Source organism: Melospiza georgiana, chromosome 11 (genome assembly GCF_028018845.1).
Source record: "Melospiza georgiana isolate bMelGeo1 chromosome 11, bMelGeo1.pri, whole genome shotgun sequence".
NCBI lineage: Eukaryota > Metazoa > Chordata > Aves > Passeriformes > Passerellidae > Melospiza > Melospiza georgiana.
The window spans coordinates 12,108,412-12,128,950 of NC_080440.1; the positions used below are offsets into that span (position 1 = coordinate 12,108,412).

At 51.6% G+C, this 20,539-nt stretch overlaps 1 protein-coding gene across 2 annotated transcripts in view; it reads right to left on the minus strand.

Annotated features, from left to right (window-relative positions):
* The window catches only part of NCKIPSD (NCK interacting protein with SH3 domain), a 49,929-nt gene extending 37,279 nt beyond the window's left edge, over positions 1 to 12,650 (minus strand). Inside the window, exons 1-2 of one of the 2 annotated variants that reach the window (XM_058031727.1) lie at positions 5,902 to 6,044; positions 4,765 to 4,946 (exon numbers count right to left, since the gene is read on the minus strand). Coding sequence is in view for 1 of the 2 variants with exons in the window: in XM_058031726.1 (XP_057887709.1) it covers positions 12,410 to 12,580 (171 nt within the window). In the remaining variant the exon portion in view is untranslated. Of the gene's footprint in view, positions 1 to 4,764; positions 4,947 to 5,901; positions 6,045 to 12,409 lie in introns of those variants that run through there. The other variant, XM_058031726.1, reaches the window with a different exon arrangement.
* Positions 12,651 to 20,539: the final 7,889 nt, after the last annotated feature.

Sequence of the window (20,539 nt, forward strand, 5' to 3'; positions counted from 1 at the left end):
ACTGGATGGTCAGATATATTGAATCCTAAGTTATATCATTTCTTCACTAGCTGTAACATTAATAGGTAGCTTTAACTCCATGCTGTACATATCTACCAGTAGTCTCTTTTTGTCCTTATTCCCCTGTAGTATTAGTTCAAGTTTTATGTCTGTTAGTTTTGTGTCTATTAAATAAATCATTCATTCTATAATAGACCAAATCACCCATTATTAAAGAAGTTGTGAATGAGAGTGGGTTTTGGGGTGCTGGCCACTTCAATAAAGCTACTGCCTGCTGCCAGAAGCCTGGACAAAAGGCAAGGACTTATCTAAACCCCATCCATTCACAACACACACCCAAAATAAAGAGAAAGCCAGCAGGGCAGGAGCAGAACACATTAACTTATAGAGAAAACCCAGCATTTTCCTCTGTAATGAGCATTTCCTTTCCTCAAATTACTGGTGCATCTTACCTGAAACTCAATTTACCAAGCTGTGTGATCAGATCACATGTGCAACCTCCTCTGAAATAAAATGACCCTCAGATCACCATATGGAAAAACCTGAGCATTTTTTAGCAGGAGTAAAATTGCTCCAAGCAAATACAGAATGGCTGGGTTTATGCTGCCCCTCTGTTCAAAGAGGGCAGCTCCACATTCTCATGGAGCAAAACTCATTTGAAGGTGGAGGGATCACTTGCCAACAGTACTTTTACTATCATCCCTTCACACAACCCCTTAGCACAAAAGATAACCAAGATCCTTGAGGACTTCTCCTGCTAGTGGTGTTTCAGGCCAGGGACTCAAGACAGCAAATATATTTACAAGGTTTCTCCAAAGCAGATGCCCATATAATGTTCCCAAATATGGATCTCACAAGCAACCTTGCTTCTCTCCACAGCCCCCTCTGGGTCACAGGAACAAAGATTTGAAACATCAGTGATGGGAAACCCCAGGATACCCAACCAGCTTCTCCCCAACATTTTCAAGCTGTACTGAACAGCTCCCACCAGTGTGGAAGAAACACATCTCCTCTTTGGTGGGGACATATTTCCCAACATGGGAATCCCAAACAAGTCCTCCACCTATGCAGAACAGCACGTCCAGACCCAGCAGGCTTCTTCCAGTTGCTAGGATTGTTCGTGACTTCAGACTGGTACAAATTACTTGTTCTGGGATTTAAACAATGTAACAACCAGACTCGCTGTGAAAGATAACCCTCACAGGCTCATTTGCTTTGGGTGGGCCACAGTAAAGCTATGGCAAGAAGGAATATCCTCCAAAAGAGGATCCTGTGCCATGGGTTTTGGTTGCTATATATTTTAAGATGTTCAGAGTAGCACTATGGAACAGGGGATGTTATTTGTGCTTTTGGCTCATCAGTGCTATAGACAAGAATTCCATGAAGTTAGGTGCAACAGCTAATTCTAGCAAAGCCATTTAAAGACTGTTGAGGGTGCAGGTGTAGGGCAGCAATGGAGGAGGCATCAGAGGGGCTGAAAACATACACATTGTACTGTCAAGAGAAAGATCATGCTAATTGGTCACAGACAAAATACCCAAGCATGCACACATCCTTGTTAGCTCAGAGCTGCTTCTGCACGCACATTTATTCCTTAAAGTAGGTTGGGTTTCTACTGATGTTTCTGTTGCTGACTCTCACCAAATCCAGCAAGTCAATGCAATCATGCTTTATGGGGACAGTGATAAAACTAAAGCTAATTCATACCCCAAAAGCAATGAAGATACCACTGAGATCTGCAGCAGTGTCTTACACTGTTATATGTCTGATCATCAAGACAACAGCACAAGCCAAAATAAACCCCAGAAAATCTTGAACTGAAGATCCTGCAGTTGTTTTTGACTAGCAGACAGCAGAACACTACTCTTCTGTGCTGCAAAACTTCAGCAGACTGACAGTTTCCATTGACCTACAAAAGTAGCTTGAGAATTGCAAGTTTAGCTCTGTTCATCAAAGGAATAAGGCTAACTTGCTGTTATCTCTAGACTCAGTTCTAGAACAAATTCTGGTGTTTGTTCAGTGAGCTTTTTCACCTTAAATAAAAGGATTCAACTGGATTTGCAGACATTTCACCTATAAGGAAGTAAGAGTCACAGAAGCTATTCATAAGTGTCCCACACTATCTTCAGGAGAAAACCAGCCTCTGCTTTAGCTGCAGTTTATAATCCCATCTCCTTCTGCAGCTGAGACTAGCACAGGCTCCCCAGAAAACACAAAGAAATGGGGACAGGAGGGGAATGTCCTCATAGGACAATGTGCTTCGGGCAGCAAAACAGCCATAATCCTGTTTTCCTCACTTCCCGAGGCAGTGAACAAAAAAACCTGCCTTTGTCAGACTACTCATTTCCCATGTGCAAAAGTTGCTCCCAGCTCCCATGGCTCATTACAGACTTATTGAGGCAGGTAAAGACTGAGTGTGATGTGAGGATGGTGGTGAGGACACCTCGGGCACCTCCCACTGAGGTGTGCAGCGAGGACAGGGCACCGGGTGAGGCACCAGGAGGGACAGGCACTGCATGTGGGAGAGGGGACAGGTGAGACAGGCACGGGGGAGAGGGGACGGGTGAGACAGGCACGGGGGAGAGGGGACAGGTGAGACAGGCACGGGGGAGAGGGGACAGGTGAGACAGGCACTGCATGTGGGAGAGGGGACAGGTGAGACAGGCACGGGGGAGAGGGGACAGGTGAGACAGGCACGGGGGAGAGGGGACAGGTGAGACAGCCACTCTAAACCCCAAAACCGTGCCACACCACAAAGCCACCCTGTGCCAGGACACTTTGCCACCAGAGTGCCCTGCAGTCATGCCAAGCTGCCACACGGGTCCCACAGCAGCTCCCTTGCTGCCTGCACAGAGCCCTGTAAAACAATGAAATTTGGCTGACAATTGTTCTGTTGCATGCCTGTCTCCAACGTGAGCGACAATCTGGAAAGGCACAGAACTCACCGAGTTTACACAAAAAGGAATTGTCACCACATCAGATTCAGAGGCCACGGAGGTTTGCATTTGTCTGCTCAGTGGAGAGCTTCAACTTGATGTCTCTAGGCAGCCATCTGCTTTCCACAGGAGCTGCCCTGGTTCTTATTGCAGCACACAGACACTGAGTGAACTCTGCTAACAAAGAGCCCTCCATCCCAAAAATATGTCCAACCACGTCCATTCCCCAGGTGCAAGTGGGTGAAAGGCACCTGTGTGGTCCCTCAAGGCTTTCTTCCCACCTCCAGAGGAAGAGGATGAAGCTCAGAGGCTGAGCTCAGGCTCCCAGCCAGTCAGCTCAAGGGCAGTGGAGGGGGAGCAGGCAGCAGAAACAGTGGGAGATGACATCCCAGCTACATCAGCAGCTGAGGGGGGATGGCCCAGGCACAAACCTCATGGACAGGCATTCAAAGACCTTTTCATCAAGACATCATCCCAGCAATTCTTGACTCCTTGTGGGTGAGTGTCTATCTCTGCAGCTCCTGCCTCACCTTCTCCCTTAACCCTTTAGTTTTTGCTCAATACAATAGAAGCTTTGGAGTTGAGGCCTGCCCTAAGGTTTCCATACTAAAAGGCGCTGTCCTTACTTGTACTACAAAAAAACCCAAGAAATAATTAGTAGTTATTACTTAGAAAACATCTAATCTGAACTTTAAACCTGTGATTTAGCAAGAAATGACCCACAGCCTGGAATTATCTAGCATGCCAACAGCTTGACTTTCTAAAAAAAATTTAATTATAACTCCTGAGCAGCTGAACAACCTAAAATATCAGTCCATGGTGGCATTTCCAGATCACAGAAAAAAATCAACACATTGCAGACCACTTTCACACACACCACTGTAGCCTGAGCAGCAAAGGGAGATAAAGCAGCACAGATGCTTCTCCCAGCCCCTGATGGCATGACAGGAGATGTCTATTCAAAAGCCCATCCCACTAGCATGAAAGGCTGCCTGAGTCAGAGGAATGGGTTCACTGCACTTGCAGCTGGGTGACACTGCCTTTTTAGCTGGCCCAGATGGACAGGAGGAAGCACATGGGCTTCACAAGAAGCAAGCAGCTTCCAAGGAGGATAGGAGTGACAACTTCTTCTAAACAACTTCAACAGGCAAGCAAATAACCAGGGAAAAACAAACCCATGGACTTCCCACCTCATTCTAAAAAGCTGACAAAATCTTACTTCCCTTTCCTGCCTAAGCCTCATGCTAAAACAGGACAAGTTTTACTTCTTTGCTCCCTTGAAAGGGAAGCAAACAGCTCTGCCACACAAGCTCTGCAGGGCAGGGCATGAACACAGATGATCTCACATGAAGCTGAGCCTCCTCTCCCAAGGCAGTGGGTCCTGTCTTTTGGACAATACTCTGTCTGTTAGCACTGAGAGATTTCCACAGGATTGTGCTCAATATCCCTGTGGTGAGAATGCAAAGGGGAGCAAAGGCAAACAGCTGCAGTCATGAATTGTGTCTTCTGTTCCACTTCTCACATGACAAGCTTCAAAACCCTGGTTTAAAATCAAAAGTTTTACCATGTGATAAAAAGTCAAGACAAATTAAGTTTGACAAGACCCTCTTTTAAAGGTCAAAATTTGATTTGTGAGCCACTGGCTGGGGAAGCAAAGTGATGCTCCTCCAGAAGCAGGAGCAGGACCCACAATTCCTGCTGCGACTCAGACCTGAGGCTGTGAGGTCAGTCAGAGTCCACAGAAAGAATTCCCAGGGATCTGCCATTTCAAATGAGAATTGCTCCTCTAAATACAACAAGGATTTTTCAGATCCAGGTGCCAACTCACAGAAAAAGCACAAAGTGGAGTCCTCCAGGAGTGCCAGCACCCACTTCCTTCTGGAGAGTGTCAGCCCAGGAAACAAGACCTCCTTCCCACTAGAAGCTGGCATCCATCACACAGCAGTCTGCACACACAGCAACAGCAGCTCTGGGAGGCAGAGATCACCAGCCCTCACAGCCCCTGCAAGCCTGCACAGAAATATACTTCTTTAGTGCAATAAATTGAGTCAACTCTTACTGATGTGGCCAAGATAAAAGCCTCAATTTAAGTTTTGTCTCAGGAAGAAACACAATGCACGTGCATTTTAATCTAAAAACCTCTGAACACAGAGCTCTGTTAGAACCTGTGTCTTGAAAAATTTTGGTTATGGTAGTGTCTATGTAGAATGTTAGTATCTGTGAAGTCTGATTTTCTTGCAGACCATCCAATGCTATAATTGAATACAAAGCTGCTTGTACTTCTCTCCTTATAAACCCTTCTGGAATTCGTACTTCTTCCAATACCCAGGCTGACAGCTCACACACTGAATACATAATCCTGTCTAGGAACAACAAAATTTAAATTGTTCATGAGGGAGTCAATCTGGGATGCTTTTATAAACTTTTGTTTATTTTTATGCACACCTGAAATACAAAAGGAACAGAATAAAAAGGAGGCTGCTCCAGAGCTCTCCTCAACAGACAGGTTCAGCTGTTTTTCATGTTTCAACCATTGACAGATGTAAATACCCACTTTACACCATAGGATTTGACCTCCCCCATAGGCATTAATATGCTCAAGGCCTTGCAAGGGATTATCTTAGGTCAGCCAGTGACCATGATATAGTTTGCTTTTGTCAAAGCCTTTCCTCATTTAGAGGCTGCTCCAAGCATGGAGGTTACTCTTCTCTTGCAAGGAGGAGGACTCTTCACATTGTTTTCCCATCATCACTAACAGAGTCCATTTTTCTCCAAAGACAAGCAACATTAATTCCTCCCTGCTCTTCAATGTCTTGCTCCCTCTGTACTTCACACAGAGCAACAATCACAAGAAAATCAATTTCCATGAACTTTCTAGTTTATTGGTTTCATATTTCTTTCAATACAAATCTCTCCTCCTTTTTTTTTTTGCAGTTTGTGGGGTTTTTTTCTAATAAGAACTCACCTGATGGGATGCTGGAAATCCTCAAAGGAAACACAAGAGTGGGATTGTGAGAAGTGATGCAGAAGCACAAACAGAGCAGGATGTTCCTAGTTCAAAGCTGGCAGTTCTTCCCTTTGCAATAAAAAGCTCATCATCATCCAGATGTAAACAAGGAAAGAAAGCCTAGCCATCTTCTCCTGATGAAAAGCATTCAAAAACCATACGGTAGGCAAAAACAAAATTACAGATTTGATCAGTAAAATTGCAAGGTAACAGCAGGTGATCACAACACTGTGAAATGCTCACAGCCCAGCACTAGAAAGCAGATGTGCAAATGACCTGGCAGACACTATGACCCTGCAGGGAAGCTGGGAACCAATCTGTGTCTGTCTGCTCTGGGCAAGTGCCTCTTCAAAGGCTGGGAAGAAAATGGCACATTTCCTCTTTGCAGTCTGCCCCCTCACCTTGCCCTTCTTCCAAGGCAAAGAGAGCTGCAGCCACATGGCTCAAGAGTGGACAAGGACTCTCAGACATGTCCCTACTGCCTGATCACTTCTGACCAAAGCAGCCTACATGTTGTTCAACCCTGAAACAGGCTTAATATTTCCAGCCCAATGGAGCCATCCATGCACCCACCAGTGTTACTCCACTCATGACACAGGAGTGGTAAGACCACACCACCAATGCTGCTCATACCTGGGTGTCCAGGCCACAAAGACAAATTTTATCTGGTATCAAAAAGCCTAACTATTTCTAATTGGAGTAAAAGTGAGAAGAACAGATCTTCACAGTCAAGACTAAAGATCATTACCATAGCTCCACTTTAATCATTCTGGACCGTGAAAGATTGTAGATCTTCTGGCTAAAATTTCAAGAGTTTAGCTACAGTAATTAGAAATGGTTATAATTCCCTTGACTGTGTAATTTATCTCAAGAATAAAACTTTATCTCAAAGCACAAGCAGCTCTGACACAACAGCATCTCCACTATGGTGAGACCCCAGAGAAAAATGCTTCGTTCTTTCACTTTCTTCATGTATCAAGAAACGCAGCCTCAGCTACAAAGCACTACCAGCTGCTCATTCTCCAAAATAAAACTTTATTTTTAGCCTAAGCACTTACTCAGGATCTGTGTGAGTATTGCAATTAAGCTCTCACGCCCATTGAAAGCTCTGTCAAACCTGCAGCAGATGACAAACAACGCTGCAGGCTCCGCGCAGGGGACAGTGCGTGCAACGCCTGTACAGCCACCACCTGTCAGAACAACAGCAGCAGCTCTGCCAAGGGGCAGGAGCACCATGGTTAAAGCTGGATCTTAACCAGATAGAGGGAGAAACTCAAGTAAACAACAATTGCCAAAATTCAGTTTCCAGCAAGCCCAGGAAGGTTGTAGTATCTCCTTTTCTGGAGACATTCAAAACCCACCTGGACATGTTTGTGTGTCACCTGCTCCAGGTGGCCCTGCCTTTGCAGGGGGTTGGACTGGATGGTCTCCAGAGGTTCCTTCCAACCCAAACTATTTTGTGATTGACAATGTCCAACCAACCAGGGAGCTGCAACTCCGTGATCTTTAAAGTCCCTCCTGATTCAAGCTGTTCTACAATTCTGTGTTCCACAACCATCATTGTAAAAACCTTCCATGGCAGTGTGGAAAGTTTGACACTACCTGAGCTGCCACAGTGATCCCACACAGCACCAGCCTTGGCACTGCTGCTCCATCCCTGAACCAATGCTCATGAGATCCTGGCAGAGAAGCAACACAATTACAAACAAGGAATTTCCAGCAAGCCAGTGAACTGAATTAACTGAGAGTGGGGATGACAAGAGCAGAGGCAGCTTAGGGGAAGGTTGGACAGCAGGGCTGGGTGTAGGATGTGGGATCAGGCTGCAGGAGTAGCCATGAGCTGTGAGACCCACACTCTGAGCCCTGGCATGCCCTGCAAGCAAAGGCAGCCCCTCACTGCCTCACTCTGCACCACTCACTCTGTCCTGAACCCAATGCTACAGCAAGAAATAGGGCAGAATGGTTTGGGTAAACAGAGAGTGCTCAAATTTCACTCCCCCACAGAAACCTGTCTTCTTTGCAGCTGGGGAGGTGACACACCACTCCTGTGCCTGCCTGATCAGGACTACCTGTACTCTGCCACTATGCACTTGCTCGTGCTGCAGGAGGATTTTAGTTGTTGCTAGGCTGCACAAAGCAGTCTCTTATTTTTATCACATGTCTGTTTATTCTTGTAGAAAAAGATACTGCAAACAGCAATCCAAGGCATCCTCAAAATGCTTGTTACACTCTTTGCTTGGCTCCATTTTCTCACCAGACAGTCCAAAGCTTCTTGGCCATCAGCATACACACCTTTGCACCCACACAGACCTTTCCTTGTCTTTCCTTGCTCCTCCAGAGGTACAATGTGAAAGCATGAACAGAGGCTCAAAATCCATATTACAAACAATTTTTCAGTTATTCCAAATAAATTTAAGGTGATTTTTAAAAGGACATCAATAATAATTTCAAAGCTGTTTCCTATGGCTTAATACAGCTGAACAGCTAATTTGTAACAGCCAGCAAGCTAAACCATTCCCACTTCATCAGGAAACATCTCCCTGTGACTTAGCACTTATTTCTGCACCCCTGACATTTACCAATAGAGCATTTTAAAGCTGCCATCCCCCTCCCCAGCATTTAATGTTAACACTTTCACTGACAGGCAATGCAGCCTGGGTCAGTGCAGACACCAGACAAGACAAGATCAGTTGTGGTGCCAGGTGAAGCTGAGAGTTGAAGCAGCCCTGCTGCTTCTGTGGGTCCCACAGCAGGAGCAAACCAGCACAGCCAGCCCCTATCCTGCCAGGAGCAGAGCAGCTTTGCTGGCAGGCCAAGTGTCACCCACACTCAGCATCCTCCAGGACAACCACTCCCTCTGTGCTCCTGGCACTGCTGTGCCACAGCCTGATATCTTCATCCAGAGCTGGAATAACTCCACATTCCCATTACAAAATTCCAAGGTCTATCATAATATTAGCAACATAGAGTTATTTATCCCACAGAAAGAAACTTTATTATTTGCTAGACTTAGCATTTGTCCCTTTCTGACACTGAGTGAACTTCCTGTGCCTCAGCAAGCTTTCCAAATTGAATCTTTTACAGCTGCACATAAAGCTTTGAAAAGCCTATCTTCTGGAGTGACTGTCTGACTCCAGAGGACACCCTAAGCTCCATTTTAGTCTCCATATTTTTCTGCCCCTCATACATCACTTAAGCATCAGCACACAGCTGACCAGCCTCACGCTGACGGGCACCTTGCTGTTCAACAGGAAGGCCTGGCACTTGAGCAGACAGTTCTGCTGCAGCAGTATTCACCTGGCATTGGATATTAGCACATTTCTTGCTCCACCAGTAGCTGGAGGTCTCTACCCTTGTGCTGTCACTGGCACAGTGCTAGGTGCACGTTCTCACTCGTCTGGCAGCAGCACCCACAGCCCCCACAGTGACCTTGCTGGGCACTATCATGCCTGCTGGTGTCAAGGCCTCCCAACATCTCCACCAAGAGCATGCAGAGCCAGGGCAAGGCCACATGTGAGGGCACTGTTCAAACAAGCAACTCTCTCTGTGTGCAGTCTACAAGCTGCCCCACTCAGCAGCACAGCCCAATCCTCCCCTCTCGCTGCTTTATGGCCTCAGTATCTATCCCCAGAACAGCACTCAGCTTGAAATGACTCTTAATAACCCAAACAGGAGCTAAAAGGGAACTACAGAAGAGTAAAATCAGCAGGAATATCAGCTGAAGTTGGGCGTTTCTAATTGACTCAAATTAACTTCACATCATCTGTACCTTCTGGTGCTCTGGCTGGGCCCCAACTTGTTTCTTAGGGGCATTCTAAGAAGGATTTGTTGGTGGAGCCTTCCCCCACACACACAACTAACTCTCCTTTAACAGCAATACTGAGCCACAAGGATTTCAGCACAAAACCCTGCAAAAAGACATCAGACAAAAATAAGCATTAAAAAATAACTGGGAATTATTTTTTTTTTTCTTTTAGAGAAGCCAAGGCATCAATATTCCATATCTATGAAAGCTGAGAAAAAAAAACAACCCTGAAATGCAAGTGAAGCTCAGAAGAAAACAAATGTTTTTAAAAGTGCTCAGCAGCAAGAGCAGCCCAAGCCTGCCCTGTGAGGTTGCTGTGAGGGGCTGTGACTGTTCCCCAACCCATTGCTCACCTGGAGCCTCTCTGCACTGCTGAGGAAGGGCAAGCTTACCTTTACAATGGTGACTCCTGTTGGCCACGCTCTCTCCCTGCTAACACCAATCATTAGCGGCGCTTCTCCCTGCTGTGATTGGGGCAGCATTAATTACCTCCCAAACCGCTGGCACTAATTGGTCTCTGCGCCCTTATTAAACCAAAACTGGGTGACAAATGTTTGCACTCCTCCTGGACATTGAGCAAACAGTCTCAAGCACGCTCTTGGTGAGCAGATGCTTTCTGCCATGAACAAACACATGTTTTGACTTCATATCAGCTCTTCAGAGCTGGCAAGATGCAACAGCAGAAAGTCAGTCACAGACACGCAGGATGACTGCATCTGCAGAGCAGCAAATTAGATCCTGCTGCTTCCCACATCATCAACAAATTCAGGTGCTGGAAATTTAATGGCCAAAACACAGCTGAGCAGATGCAGGGAGGACTCTGTTTCCCACAACAAGGTCTAAAGGCATTTGGGAAAGTTACAGCTGAACTAGAGGGAATGCTCACAGAGTCACCAGCAATGCTGCTTTAGTAACAGTGCATTGCTAACATGTCAGGAGTTAGCTTGGCAGGCTGCAAGCTGTGTTGGGGCTGTAGCAAAATATAATGTTAGAAATGAATGTAAAGTCACAGAATAAATACTTTTCCTGTAAGATTTCGAGATGCATACTAGCAAGGTACCTGCAAGAAAAACTGGCATGAGTGAGCAGCCTAGGAGAAGGCTCCTGCACCCACAGCAGCGAGAAGACGTCATGCCACACAAGCAAATGAAGCAAGAGACTGCAGAGAGGAAACTCATGAGCAGCAACCTGGAGCTATGCCACTGTGGGGTTTTAAGATCTAGCAGTTAATAAGGTCTTTGCTCTGTAACTAAATAGCTCCTGTAAAGAGCTTATTAAGGGCTTATTGATATACACAAGATGTCCCCTTCTGTCAGGCCATCCTGCCAGGCTGCAGAAGAGCCCCAGCTTCACAGGATGGATGGATCAAGCGGCCATCAGAGAGACCTGGCGTTGCCCTGACACACATACACACTCTCCTGTTAATGCTTGTCTCACTGGAGTGCTCTGCAAAGCCCACACCCACACTTACTTAAAGCCTGAGTTACTGCTAATCAGAAATTCAATGGCATCTGAAGGATCAGCAGCAGCACACTAAAATAAAGAGGGTTGTCACCATTTTCAGACAGACTCCAAAATGCCCCTTTGTAACATTCACACGCATTTCTGTGCAGTTACCCATTCACTGATGCAAAGAGTCTTCAGCATCCAGGTCCCACAACTATCCTGTGGCCCAGAAGTACCAAAATTCATGGCCCCCTCCATGAATTAATTCTATAATGCCTATTTTAATTTTAGAAGCCACGTTTTCCCACTAAGCAGCCCCTGCACTGTACAAACCCCATGTAACCTCTTTCCCATGACCCTTGCATGGCACAGTGCTCACACCCAGCAGCAAAAGGTGCACTCCATCCTCTGACCCCAGTTAGGGCCACGGCAGGTGCTCAGACCCTGGGTAATTCCTGGTATCACCAACTTGGCTGTCAGCGCTGCCATGGCCCGTCCTGTCCTCCAGGACAGCAGGGGTGTGCTGTGGGTGTCGTGTGGAAGGATGATCACCCCTCAGTACTCAGTGTGGGGGAACCACACACACGGAGCCCCCAGGCTGAAGAGCCAGCCCGGGGATGGCCACAGGAGTGCCACTAACTCACACCAACCACGGCTGCTGGCCGGGACACTCTGGTTTACCTGCAATCATGTTTACTCCGGGGAGGAGAATCCCCCTCAGCATCTCCCAGGGATTTTCCCATCTTCCTCTCCCAGTTCTGCAGGAGTGAACAGCCCGTCAGACTTTCAGGCCCTGGAGATCCGTATCCAGCCCCATCCTCGGGATGAGCCTACTGAGCTCTCACTTTCTCCCTGCCCCGCAGGGCTGGCGCTCCCCAAACTTGACACCACGGGAGATGTCTCCTGCCTCCCTGCCACCACGGGACTCCCATCCCACGGTGTCCCAGACCGTTCCCGCTGCCGCACACGGGGCAGGGGCAGCCACAGAAATCGCGCAGCCCTCTCCCCAGCCGGGCCAGCGGGGACACGAGCGCTGGGGCTGTGCTGCTCCGAGCAGCGGGCTGTGCTCTGCCACCGCCCCAGCACTAGCCCAGCCTGGGACAGCCAGCAAAGCCCCGCTGCCTGCGAGGGGCCAGGGCAGCGCCGCCCAGCCCCGGGACCTCCGGCAGAGCCGCCCCCGCCCGACCCGGCCCGGCCCGGCCCGGCCCGGCCCACCTGCAGCCGCTGGAGGTAGGAGGCCGGCGCGTAGCCCGTCTCGCCCGAGCCGGCGCGGGTGACGAGCCACCAGTGCTGGTTGCTGCGCTCCAGCAGCAGGAAGGTCTCTCCGGCAGTGAAGGGCAGCGAGTTGGGCTCGGCCGAGCGGAAGCTGTACAAGGCCCGGTACATGGCGGCGGCACCGGCACCGGCAGCACCGGCACCTCCGCCCGCCCGGACCGGACCGGACCGGGCCCGCCCCCGCCAGCCCCGCCCACACGGCGCCGCCGCGCCCCGCCCCCCGCGCGGTACCGCCCCCTGGCGGCGCGGCGGCGCCACTCCCCCGGCCCCGCCGGCCCCGCCCCGCCCCGCCCCGCCCCGTGCGGCTCATCTGGGCCGGCAGGGGGCGCCAGCGGCTCGCGCAGCGTCCTGAGGCGGCACCGAGCCCGATACCGACCTCGAGCACCGACCCCAGGCACCGATCCCCGCACCGACACCGGCACTTCCTCCCGCACCGACTCCTGAGGCACCGACCCCGGCACTTGCACCTGGGACTGACCCCCAGAACTGACCCACGGGACTAAGCCATGAGACAGACCCCCAGAACCGGGACTGACCCCCGGCACCGACCCCCGAGGGGCGGCTGGCAGGATCCATAAGCACGGGCGCTTTCCCGGCACCGGCCCGTTCGTGTCCCTCCTCAGTCACACACCGGCCTGGGTCACTGCCGGCTCCTGGGGTCACCGCTCCCGCCCGCCGCCCACCCGCGCCCGGCCCCTCTGTCCCCGCCGTGGCCCAGCTGGCCGCAGGCACATCGCTTCCCCACTAGAGCCACCTGTCCCGGCCTGTGTCCCTGGGCACCCCTCTTCTCGGAATGCCATATTGGAGCACCCGGTACCACTGAGCCCCCAAGTCTTCGTGTGCCCACCAGCCCCACCCTGGGTGCCACGAAGGCTTCCCCCAGCAAGCTCCCCCAGCATGGGATCGGGGCACGACCATGGCTGGCTCCGACCCGCAGCGAACACAGTGACCTGGCAGGTGGCCATGGGGACACAGCCTGTCAGGCTGGAGCTCTCTATGAAGACACAGCAGCCCCCAGCCTCATTCATCTCCTTGCCCTGTTCCAGGAGAACAACCCTTTGGGACATTACCTCCAGTGGCCCAAGACCCCTGCAAGACACCCCACCTCCCAAAGGCGTCAGCAGCTTCCCTTAATCCCTGCTGCCCAGGGATCTGAGCCCTTCTCGCTGGCCTGGGGGAGTGGATGGCAGCCCTGCAGGGCACGGTGCCCTCTCCCTCTTCCCCAGAGCGGCTTTCTCCATGCTGCCCTAGGAACAAGTCACCTTTTCCACCTGACAAAGCCAGCAGAGACAGCCTAGGAGCAGGGTGGGTGGGGACCTGGTTATAGCACCCCAGTGGGACTAGAAAATACTCCTGCAGCCAAGCCCACCACTGATACCCCTCACTCATGCTGCCCACCCCTGCCATCCTGCCAGAATGCAAGAACGCAGAGATGGAACAGTCCACAGACCCCTGCTCACAGTTATAGGGGGGTTTAACTCATCCAGAAACCATTCACAACCCAATCCAACCAGTGGTAATACAGTAAAAACCAGGCTTGCTGCAGCCATAACCCCCTGCCTGCTCCCAGCTCAGCCCACCCATGCCCTCACTTTGCCAGCCCTGGCAGTGAGATAATTCATTCTGATCCTGGTTACGCAGGGAGGGAGGATGGAGTGGGAGTGAGCGGTTGCCTAGACTCCCCCACTGCGGCGGGTACCAGGAATCACTGCGGTGTATGAGCTGGAGTTGGGCACACTCAGGCTGGAAAAACAGTGGGGTGCTTTAACTGACTACTGTGAGATGTAATCAGGGCTGAATCCTTCAGGAGCCCTTCAGGTCTGGACTTCCTGCCTGGTCATGGTCCCTTCCAGACGCCCAGCAGGGAACAGCATGGTGGTGGGCAAGGGCTGGGCAGCCGGGGATCACCACTGCAGGAGAGAAAACGTTCCCGTTTGTGGAGTCATTCGTATCCCACAGGAACACAATTCTCTGCTTTTCTGTCCCCTGCCTGGTTTGGCTGCAGTGCTCACCCTGCCTCTGTGTCCCCACTCCAGGTGAGCCCTGGCCATCCCCTGGCACAAGCCCAGCTGTTTGTGCTGGAACAACGGCGCTTTGTTTCCACGAAGTCAGCAGCACAGGCTGTGCTGGCAGGCAGAAGCAGCTGAGGGGGATGCAGGCACCCCCCAACCACATCTCACGTGCACAGAAAGAGCAGCAGCAGCAGCACCCCAGTCTCTTGCTGTGCTCAGCACAGCATCCCAGCTCTGCCAGACAGAGGTTGGGAAGGATTTCTCTGTAAAGGCCTCCTTCTTCTGCATCTGGCTAGAATGCAGAGCCCAAGACAAATTCCTGCTGCTGAGGAATCAGCTCTGAATTGCAAGTGCCAGGTGATTTATATTGAACAGGGAGGGTCAACGAACAAGGATCCTGCTGCGTCACTCGCAGGTGATTTTTAAAGCTGAACTTGAGACCTCGGGAAAATAATACTTGCATCCCTTGCCCTGAGAGCCTTGGGGGACTGGGATCACTGTAAGCCATGAAGGGCTCAGTGTATGCATGGCAGCCCCCACACTCCTGTTTTCCTCCCGAGCTGTGGAGGGGAAGTGTTGCACAACAGCACTCATATGATTGGAACACAAACTTGCCAGCTCCACATACACTTATATAATTCTGCACCGTCTGCTCGTCAACACGTTGCAAAACAGCAGTGGGATCAATCGCTCTACTTTTAGGTATACAAATATTATTGCATTCCCACCAGCCCTCTCTGGGTGAAAAGTCATAGGGATGTGAGGTGTTGTGAGGACCCCAGGCCCACAGCTCTGGGGACAGTGTCTTCCGTGTGTCCTGCAGGGGCTGGGGCTGTCCAAGGCCGGGATGGGCAGTCATGTCCTTATTTCACAATGTCCTGATGGCCCTTCCTCCTGGAAAACCTCACTAAGAGGCTGTAGATAGGACCCTCGAATTGCATACATCCGTATCACTTCCAGAAGATCTCACCTCTCCAACTACATCTGCTCCCTTGCGGGAGAAGCCCCCAGAGCTGTGCTGCCTGCAGGGAGCTGGGCAGGGCGCTCCGCCGGGCAGGAGCAAGCCCTGCTCGTGGCCCTTGCAAGGAGCACAGTGCCCCGTGCTGAGCCCGAGAACGCCCGCGGGGCGCTGCTGTCGGACGGCCCGGCCGCTTCCCCGCAGAGCACATGCGGAGGAGCCGGAGCTGCCGGGGCAGGGGGCGGCTCTGGGCCCGCTCTGTTCCGCCTGCCTGCCGGGCCGAGGTGCCCGCAGGGCTCCTTGCGCAACGCGTCCTGCACAAAGCCGGGGCTGGCTGGGGCCCAGACCCCTCCTGCGGCCGGAGGAAGGAGCAGCCAGTGCCTGCCAACAGCTGCGCTTCCTAGAAACGAAGAAGACAGAAGGTCGGGAGAGTTGAGGGATGGCGGAGGGGGGCCCGGGGGATGCTGCGGGGAGGACTGAGGCGCTGCGGGTTACGAGGCGAGCAGCACACAGCCTAGCCTGCCCTGTGGCTCCTCTTCAGGAAAACAAGCTCTTTGGCTTCACAAAACAGCTCCCTGTTCTTTGTTAAACTCTGCTCGAGTCCAGAGCTGAGGAGCCCCTTCCAACCCACGCACTCTGTGGGCCGGCACTGCTCCTTCCCAGCTCTCCCTGCCAGGACAGCTCTGCAGCCCCCAATGCCATGCTGTGGAAAACATTCAGGACAGTGACACATTTTCTGCCACCAGCCCAATAGCCAGACAGAAGGCATTTGGAGGCTGAGGGAAGTGGGGCACAGGGGTAAGGTGCTTGGCAGTGAGAACACCACTCCCTGGGCTCCCCAGGCTGTCCTTCCAGCTGCAGGGCTGCTGGGTGAAGGGCACTCCTGGCCTCGCATCTGTCTCCAAGCAGGCCAATGCTGCCTTGCCCAACACCACCCTGCTCACGTCCTTGTCTCGTTGCATGGGAAGAGTTGCAAAACAAGGGGTTGCCTGGGGTGCAGCAGTGGATCCTGCCTCTGTGGGCTGCAGGAGCTCCTCTGCTCCTCTTTGAAAGAAAAATTGAAAGGACTCCACACGGGGCCAATGCAGCCTGTCACAGCTGAGCTGGTGGGGACACTGCTATGGTGCAAACCCAAGGAAGAGAAGACAGAGGCCATCACCTCATCTGGAGCTGGCAGCCCAGCATGGCAGGCAGCAGTGTCCACCATGTGAGGCTGTTTCCAAGGGTTACCCTTTGCTGGCCATATGGTTTGTGGGGCAGGAGGGACAGGGACCATGTCCCTGTTTACATGCTTTCCATGAGGAGGAGCCCTGGGCTGCGGGCTGGGTGCAGCAGGCCCCGGTGAGCAGGTGAGGGGTGCTGGGATGGGGATCCCCACTAGCGGGGATCAGAACTCGGTGCCCAGCCTGGTGGGGCCATCTCCAGGGCTTGTTCTGCTTTCATTTAGGTGTCTGAGTTACAATCTTCAAACAAAAGCCAGGCAACAGAGGGCTGGGGGAGGCCCCTTAGCCAACCCTCATTTCCATACCATTGAAGGAAGGTGGCTTTGCTCCCAGACAGGGACACAAGCCGTTCATTCCCTGCCCCGCCCTACATGACTCCAAGGCTTGGGCACCACTGGAGATGGCCACAGGGCCGTGCAGGACCCTCACCCTGTGCCAAGGATGGATCCATGCACAGGATGGACAGACAGTGGCCCCCAACCCCACTACAGCATCACCAGATTTTACCCTCCAGTTAAACAAACTTAAGCCCACCACCATTAGAAACAGGGAAGGCACAGCTGCAGGGTCACACACAGCAGCCACTGTCTCCAGCAGTGAGTGCCCCAGAGGGATCAGGGCACAGGGTCCCTCTGCCCCCCTGTGCTGAGAACCACCGTGTCCCCAGTGGCTCTGGTCTGAGCCCCTTGCAGCCCCAGGGCCACAGAGTGAGCCATTCTTCCCTGGGCAGGGAGCACAGCAACTTGGGGCCGCTGCCCTGTGAGATGTCACTGCTTGGCAACAAGGAAATACTTTGTTCTCGCTCCATAAAAGGCATTTGTGTGTCCCTCCCCACTGGCACAGGCCCAGCTCAGGGGAAGAAGTCCAGCAGCTACTCAAGAGGCAGCAGCACAGGATGGGGACAGCACAGGGACAAAGGTGCCCTCTCCTCCAGCAAGGCCAGGGGCTGTCCCCTGCCTCTTCTTGCTTCTGCCCTGCCCACCCCCAGTGCCAGGGAAGCTACTTACCAGAAGATCCTGGCAGGTCCACAGAACACCACTCACCCCCCACCTCAGTCCCCAGTGCCCTGCCAGCAAAGCAGAGCTCAATTCACTGGAGAAACCAGTGCCAGCTGCAGGAATGTGTTTCATCTCTAGCCAGCTGATGCATGGCAATTCCCATCAGCCACCCCAGTTTTGGGCTAGCAGTGACCTATTTATGTAAGGCAAGCTCTCCACAAGCCTGGGCCTGGTGCAGCGCCCTTCAGGGCAGCCACAGGAAACCAGGAGCAGGTGCCTAGGGGCCTGGGCCTAGCCAGGCTGGACTCATGCTGTCTCTCACCCAGCCCCTCAAAGCCACCAGGGCAGGGGCAGAGCCAGCCCACTGCAGCCACCCTGGTCAATGGCCCTGCTAGGGCAGGGCTGGCAGGAAAAGGTGGGTCTTCTCCAAGCATCAGGAAGCACACAGGGAGGAGACCAGACACAGGGGAGCCTTGAGGAACAGGGACGTGCGCTCAGCATTGTCCTCCACAGAGCAGAGGCTGCAGAAATTACAGAATGGGGGCTCCCTGCCAGGGCACAGGCTGTTCCAGCTCCTGTCCCCCATCCCAGCAGCAGGGCTGCTCTGTGGAGGTGCCTCTCCCATGGTGCAGGGCTCCTCAGGACACGAGGGAACCAGCCCAGCTGCCCCTTCCCAGTGCCCCTTCTGGCACAATCAGCACCGAGGGAAGCTCACAGTCCAGGGAGGACCAGAGCTGTGGGGAGCCATGCTCAGAGCATGCACACAAACAAAAAAAAGCCCTCGAGTCTATTCCCGAGCACAACTACTGCTCTCCCATTATTCCACCCCTCTGTCCTTTGCCATGGTCCAACAGGCCACCACCAGACCACAAACAGCCACACCAACCCCTGCTCATCCCATTTCTGCCTTCCAAGAAGCCCAGGCACAGGGCTGGAGAGCCATTTACAGCGATTGTGGGAACCCCTTTCCCACCCCAGCATGCTGGCAGTTACACAATTGCCTTTCCACAAATAAGAAATTGCCTGGAGGGATATGTGCAGAACAGCATGGAAGGAAAGAAACCTGCTCTTGAAGTTTGCAAGACAATATCCGATTTAGGTACTTGCACAGGGGTTACCCCTTTGTTAACCTTCAAGGATGTGGCTCAAGGAAGGGATTTTTCCCCTTGATGTTTTGCTGTTACATAACTCAAAGTAACTAAGGAAAAAGGTCTTTTCTGTTCCTGTTCCCTCCCTCCCAGCTGCTGCAGCCCAGGAAGCTCCCAACCACCTTGTTGCTGTGGAGCCCTGGCACAGCATCTCTTAATCCTCAGACAATATTGGCAAGAGGATTTTAGCAGTGCTGGTCTGAGCCCACAGGTGCCTTCACCTTCCTGCAGCAGCACCCATTGCACCTGAGGGTTTGTTATTATTCTGTACGGATCCCCCCAGTGCTCCAGGTCTGGCTGCTGACACCCAACTGCTGCTGAAAGCACGCCTAGCTGAGCTTACCCTGCTGGCAGGGTTTCTGCAGCTCCCTGCCTGTCCCCAGGGCCGTGGCTGCAGGCAGCTTGCATCACAGCAAATGCGATTGTTCTCATCGGATTTCATGAATTCCCTCCAGAGTTCCTACGTAACACAAGTACATTAGGGGACTTTATCCCTGCTAATTTCAGATGACAAAGTCAAACCATGCATCAGATGAATCTGCACAGGGAGGCTTATTCATAAGCAGCAGCAATGATAGGGCACTACAGTGCCTGCCAAGAGACTCGTCATTAGCTCATTAGCAGAGGACATCACATCCTAAACGGGAGAGCTGAAAAGGAAACATCACCTTGCAGCCATGGACCCTCTCCTTGTGCTGAGTGCATCTTGGAGTGCTGCTCATCAGTGCTGAAGGCATTTTGCAGTTGAGATGCCAAAATAAGCAGCCCCAGCCTCCCCTCTTGCCCAAGGGTTTTTGCAGCCAGTGTCAGAAGTGCTTCACAGGGCCCTGTCAGCTGCACTCAATGTTGGAGTCTCACCCAGAAGCAACATACAGCCTGATCATGCTGCACAAGCCCATCTCCAGAGACAACAGCCCCTCTACTGGCATAAAATACTGAGGGGACTGCGAGATCTAAAAATACCTGTTTAAAACCAACATCAGTTGGTGCCTAAACACTGCGGAACAACATAAACCTGAACAAAAACCAACAATAAAATCCCACCCACAAACTCATGTACAAGCAAAGGTTAAAAGCTTCTTTAAAAAGTACAAAGGAACACAGTAGAGCCATCAGACAGACTTTGATCAGGAGAACTTGATAGCAACTGCTGGGGAATATGAAACTGAAGCTACAGGGCTACAGCCAGCTGAAGAGGGTGACTCTGCACAAGCAGAGCTGCAGCCTTCCTGTCACATCCCACTTCTCTCCTAAGCAAGCCTGCAGGCAAAGTACGGGCCAGGGAGATGATTCACCTGACTGTTCTGCACAAACTGACTACTTCATGTTGATTAGCTGTAACAACTTTCCCAGCCTTACCTCAGCACTTCCACATCCATTTTTCTCTTGCACTATCATGATGACGTAGGCCCTGTATCTAAAAATGGTTAGATAAAATGCTTCTTCTAACAGAACCGTTGGTTTAGTTACTCTGTTATTTCAGCTACTCACTGCCCTTCTCACTTTCTGATGCTTCCTTCCTGTCAGTTTGTCCCAAGTAAGATTTTAAGCTGCTTAAGGTTCTTTTCAGGCCTGGCAGCTCCACCCTGGTTGCTGCTGTTGCAGCTATTCCTGGACAAGTTTTACACATTATGCCTCAGCTTAGGTTCAATAACATCTCTAGCTCTCTAGAAAGAGGTTACACAGCCTCTCTGTAGATACATACGACCTAGTTACAAGACCCATGAACAA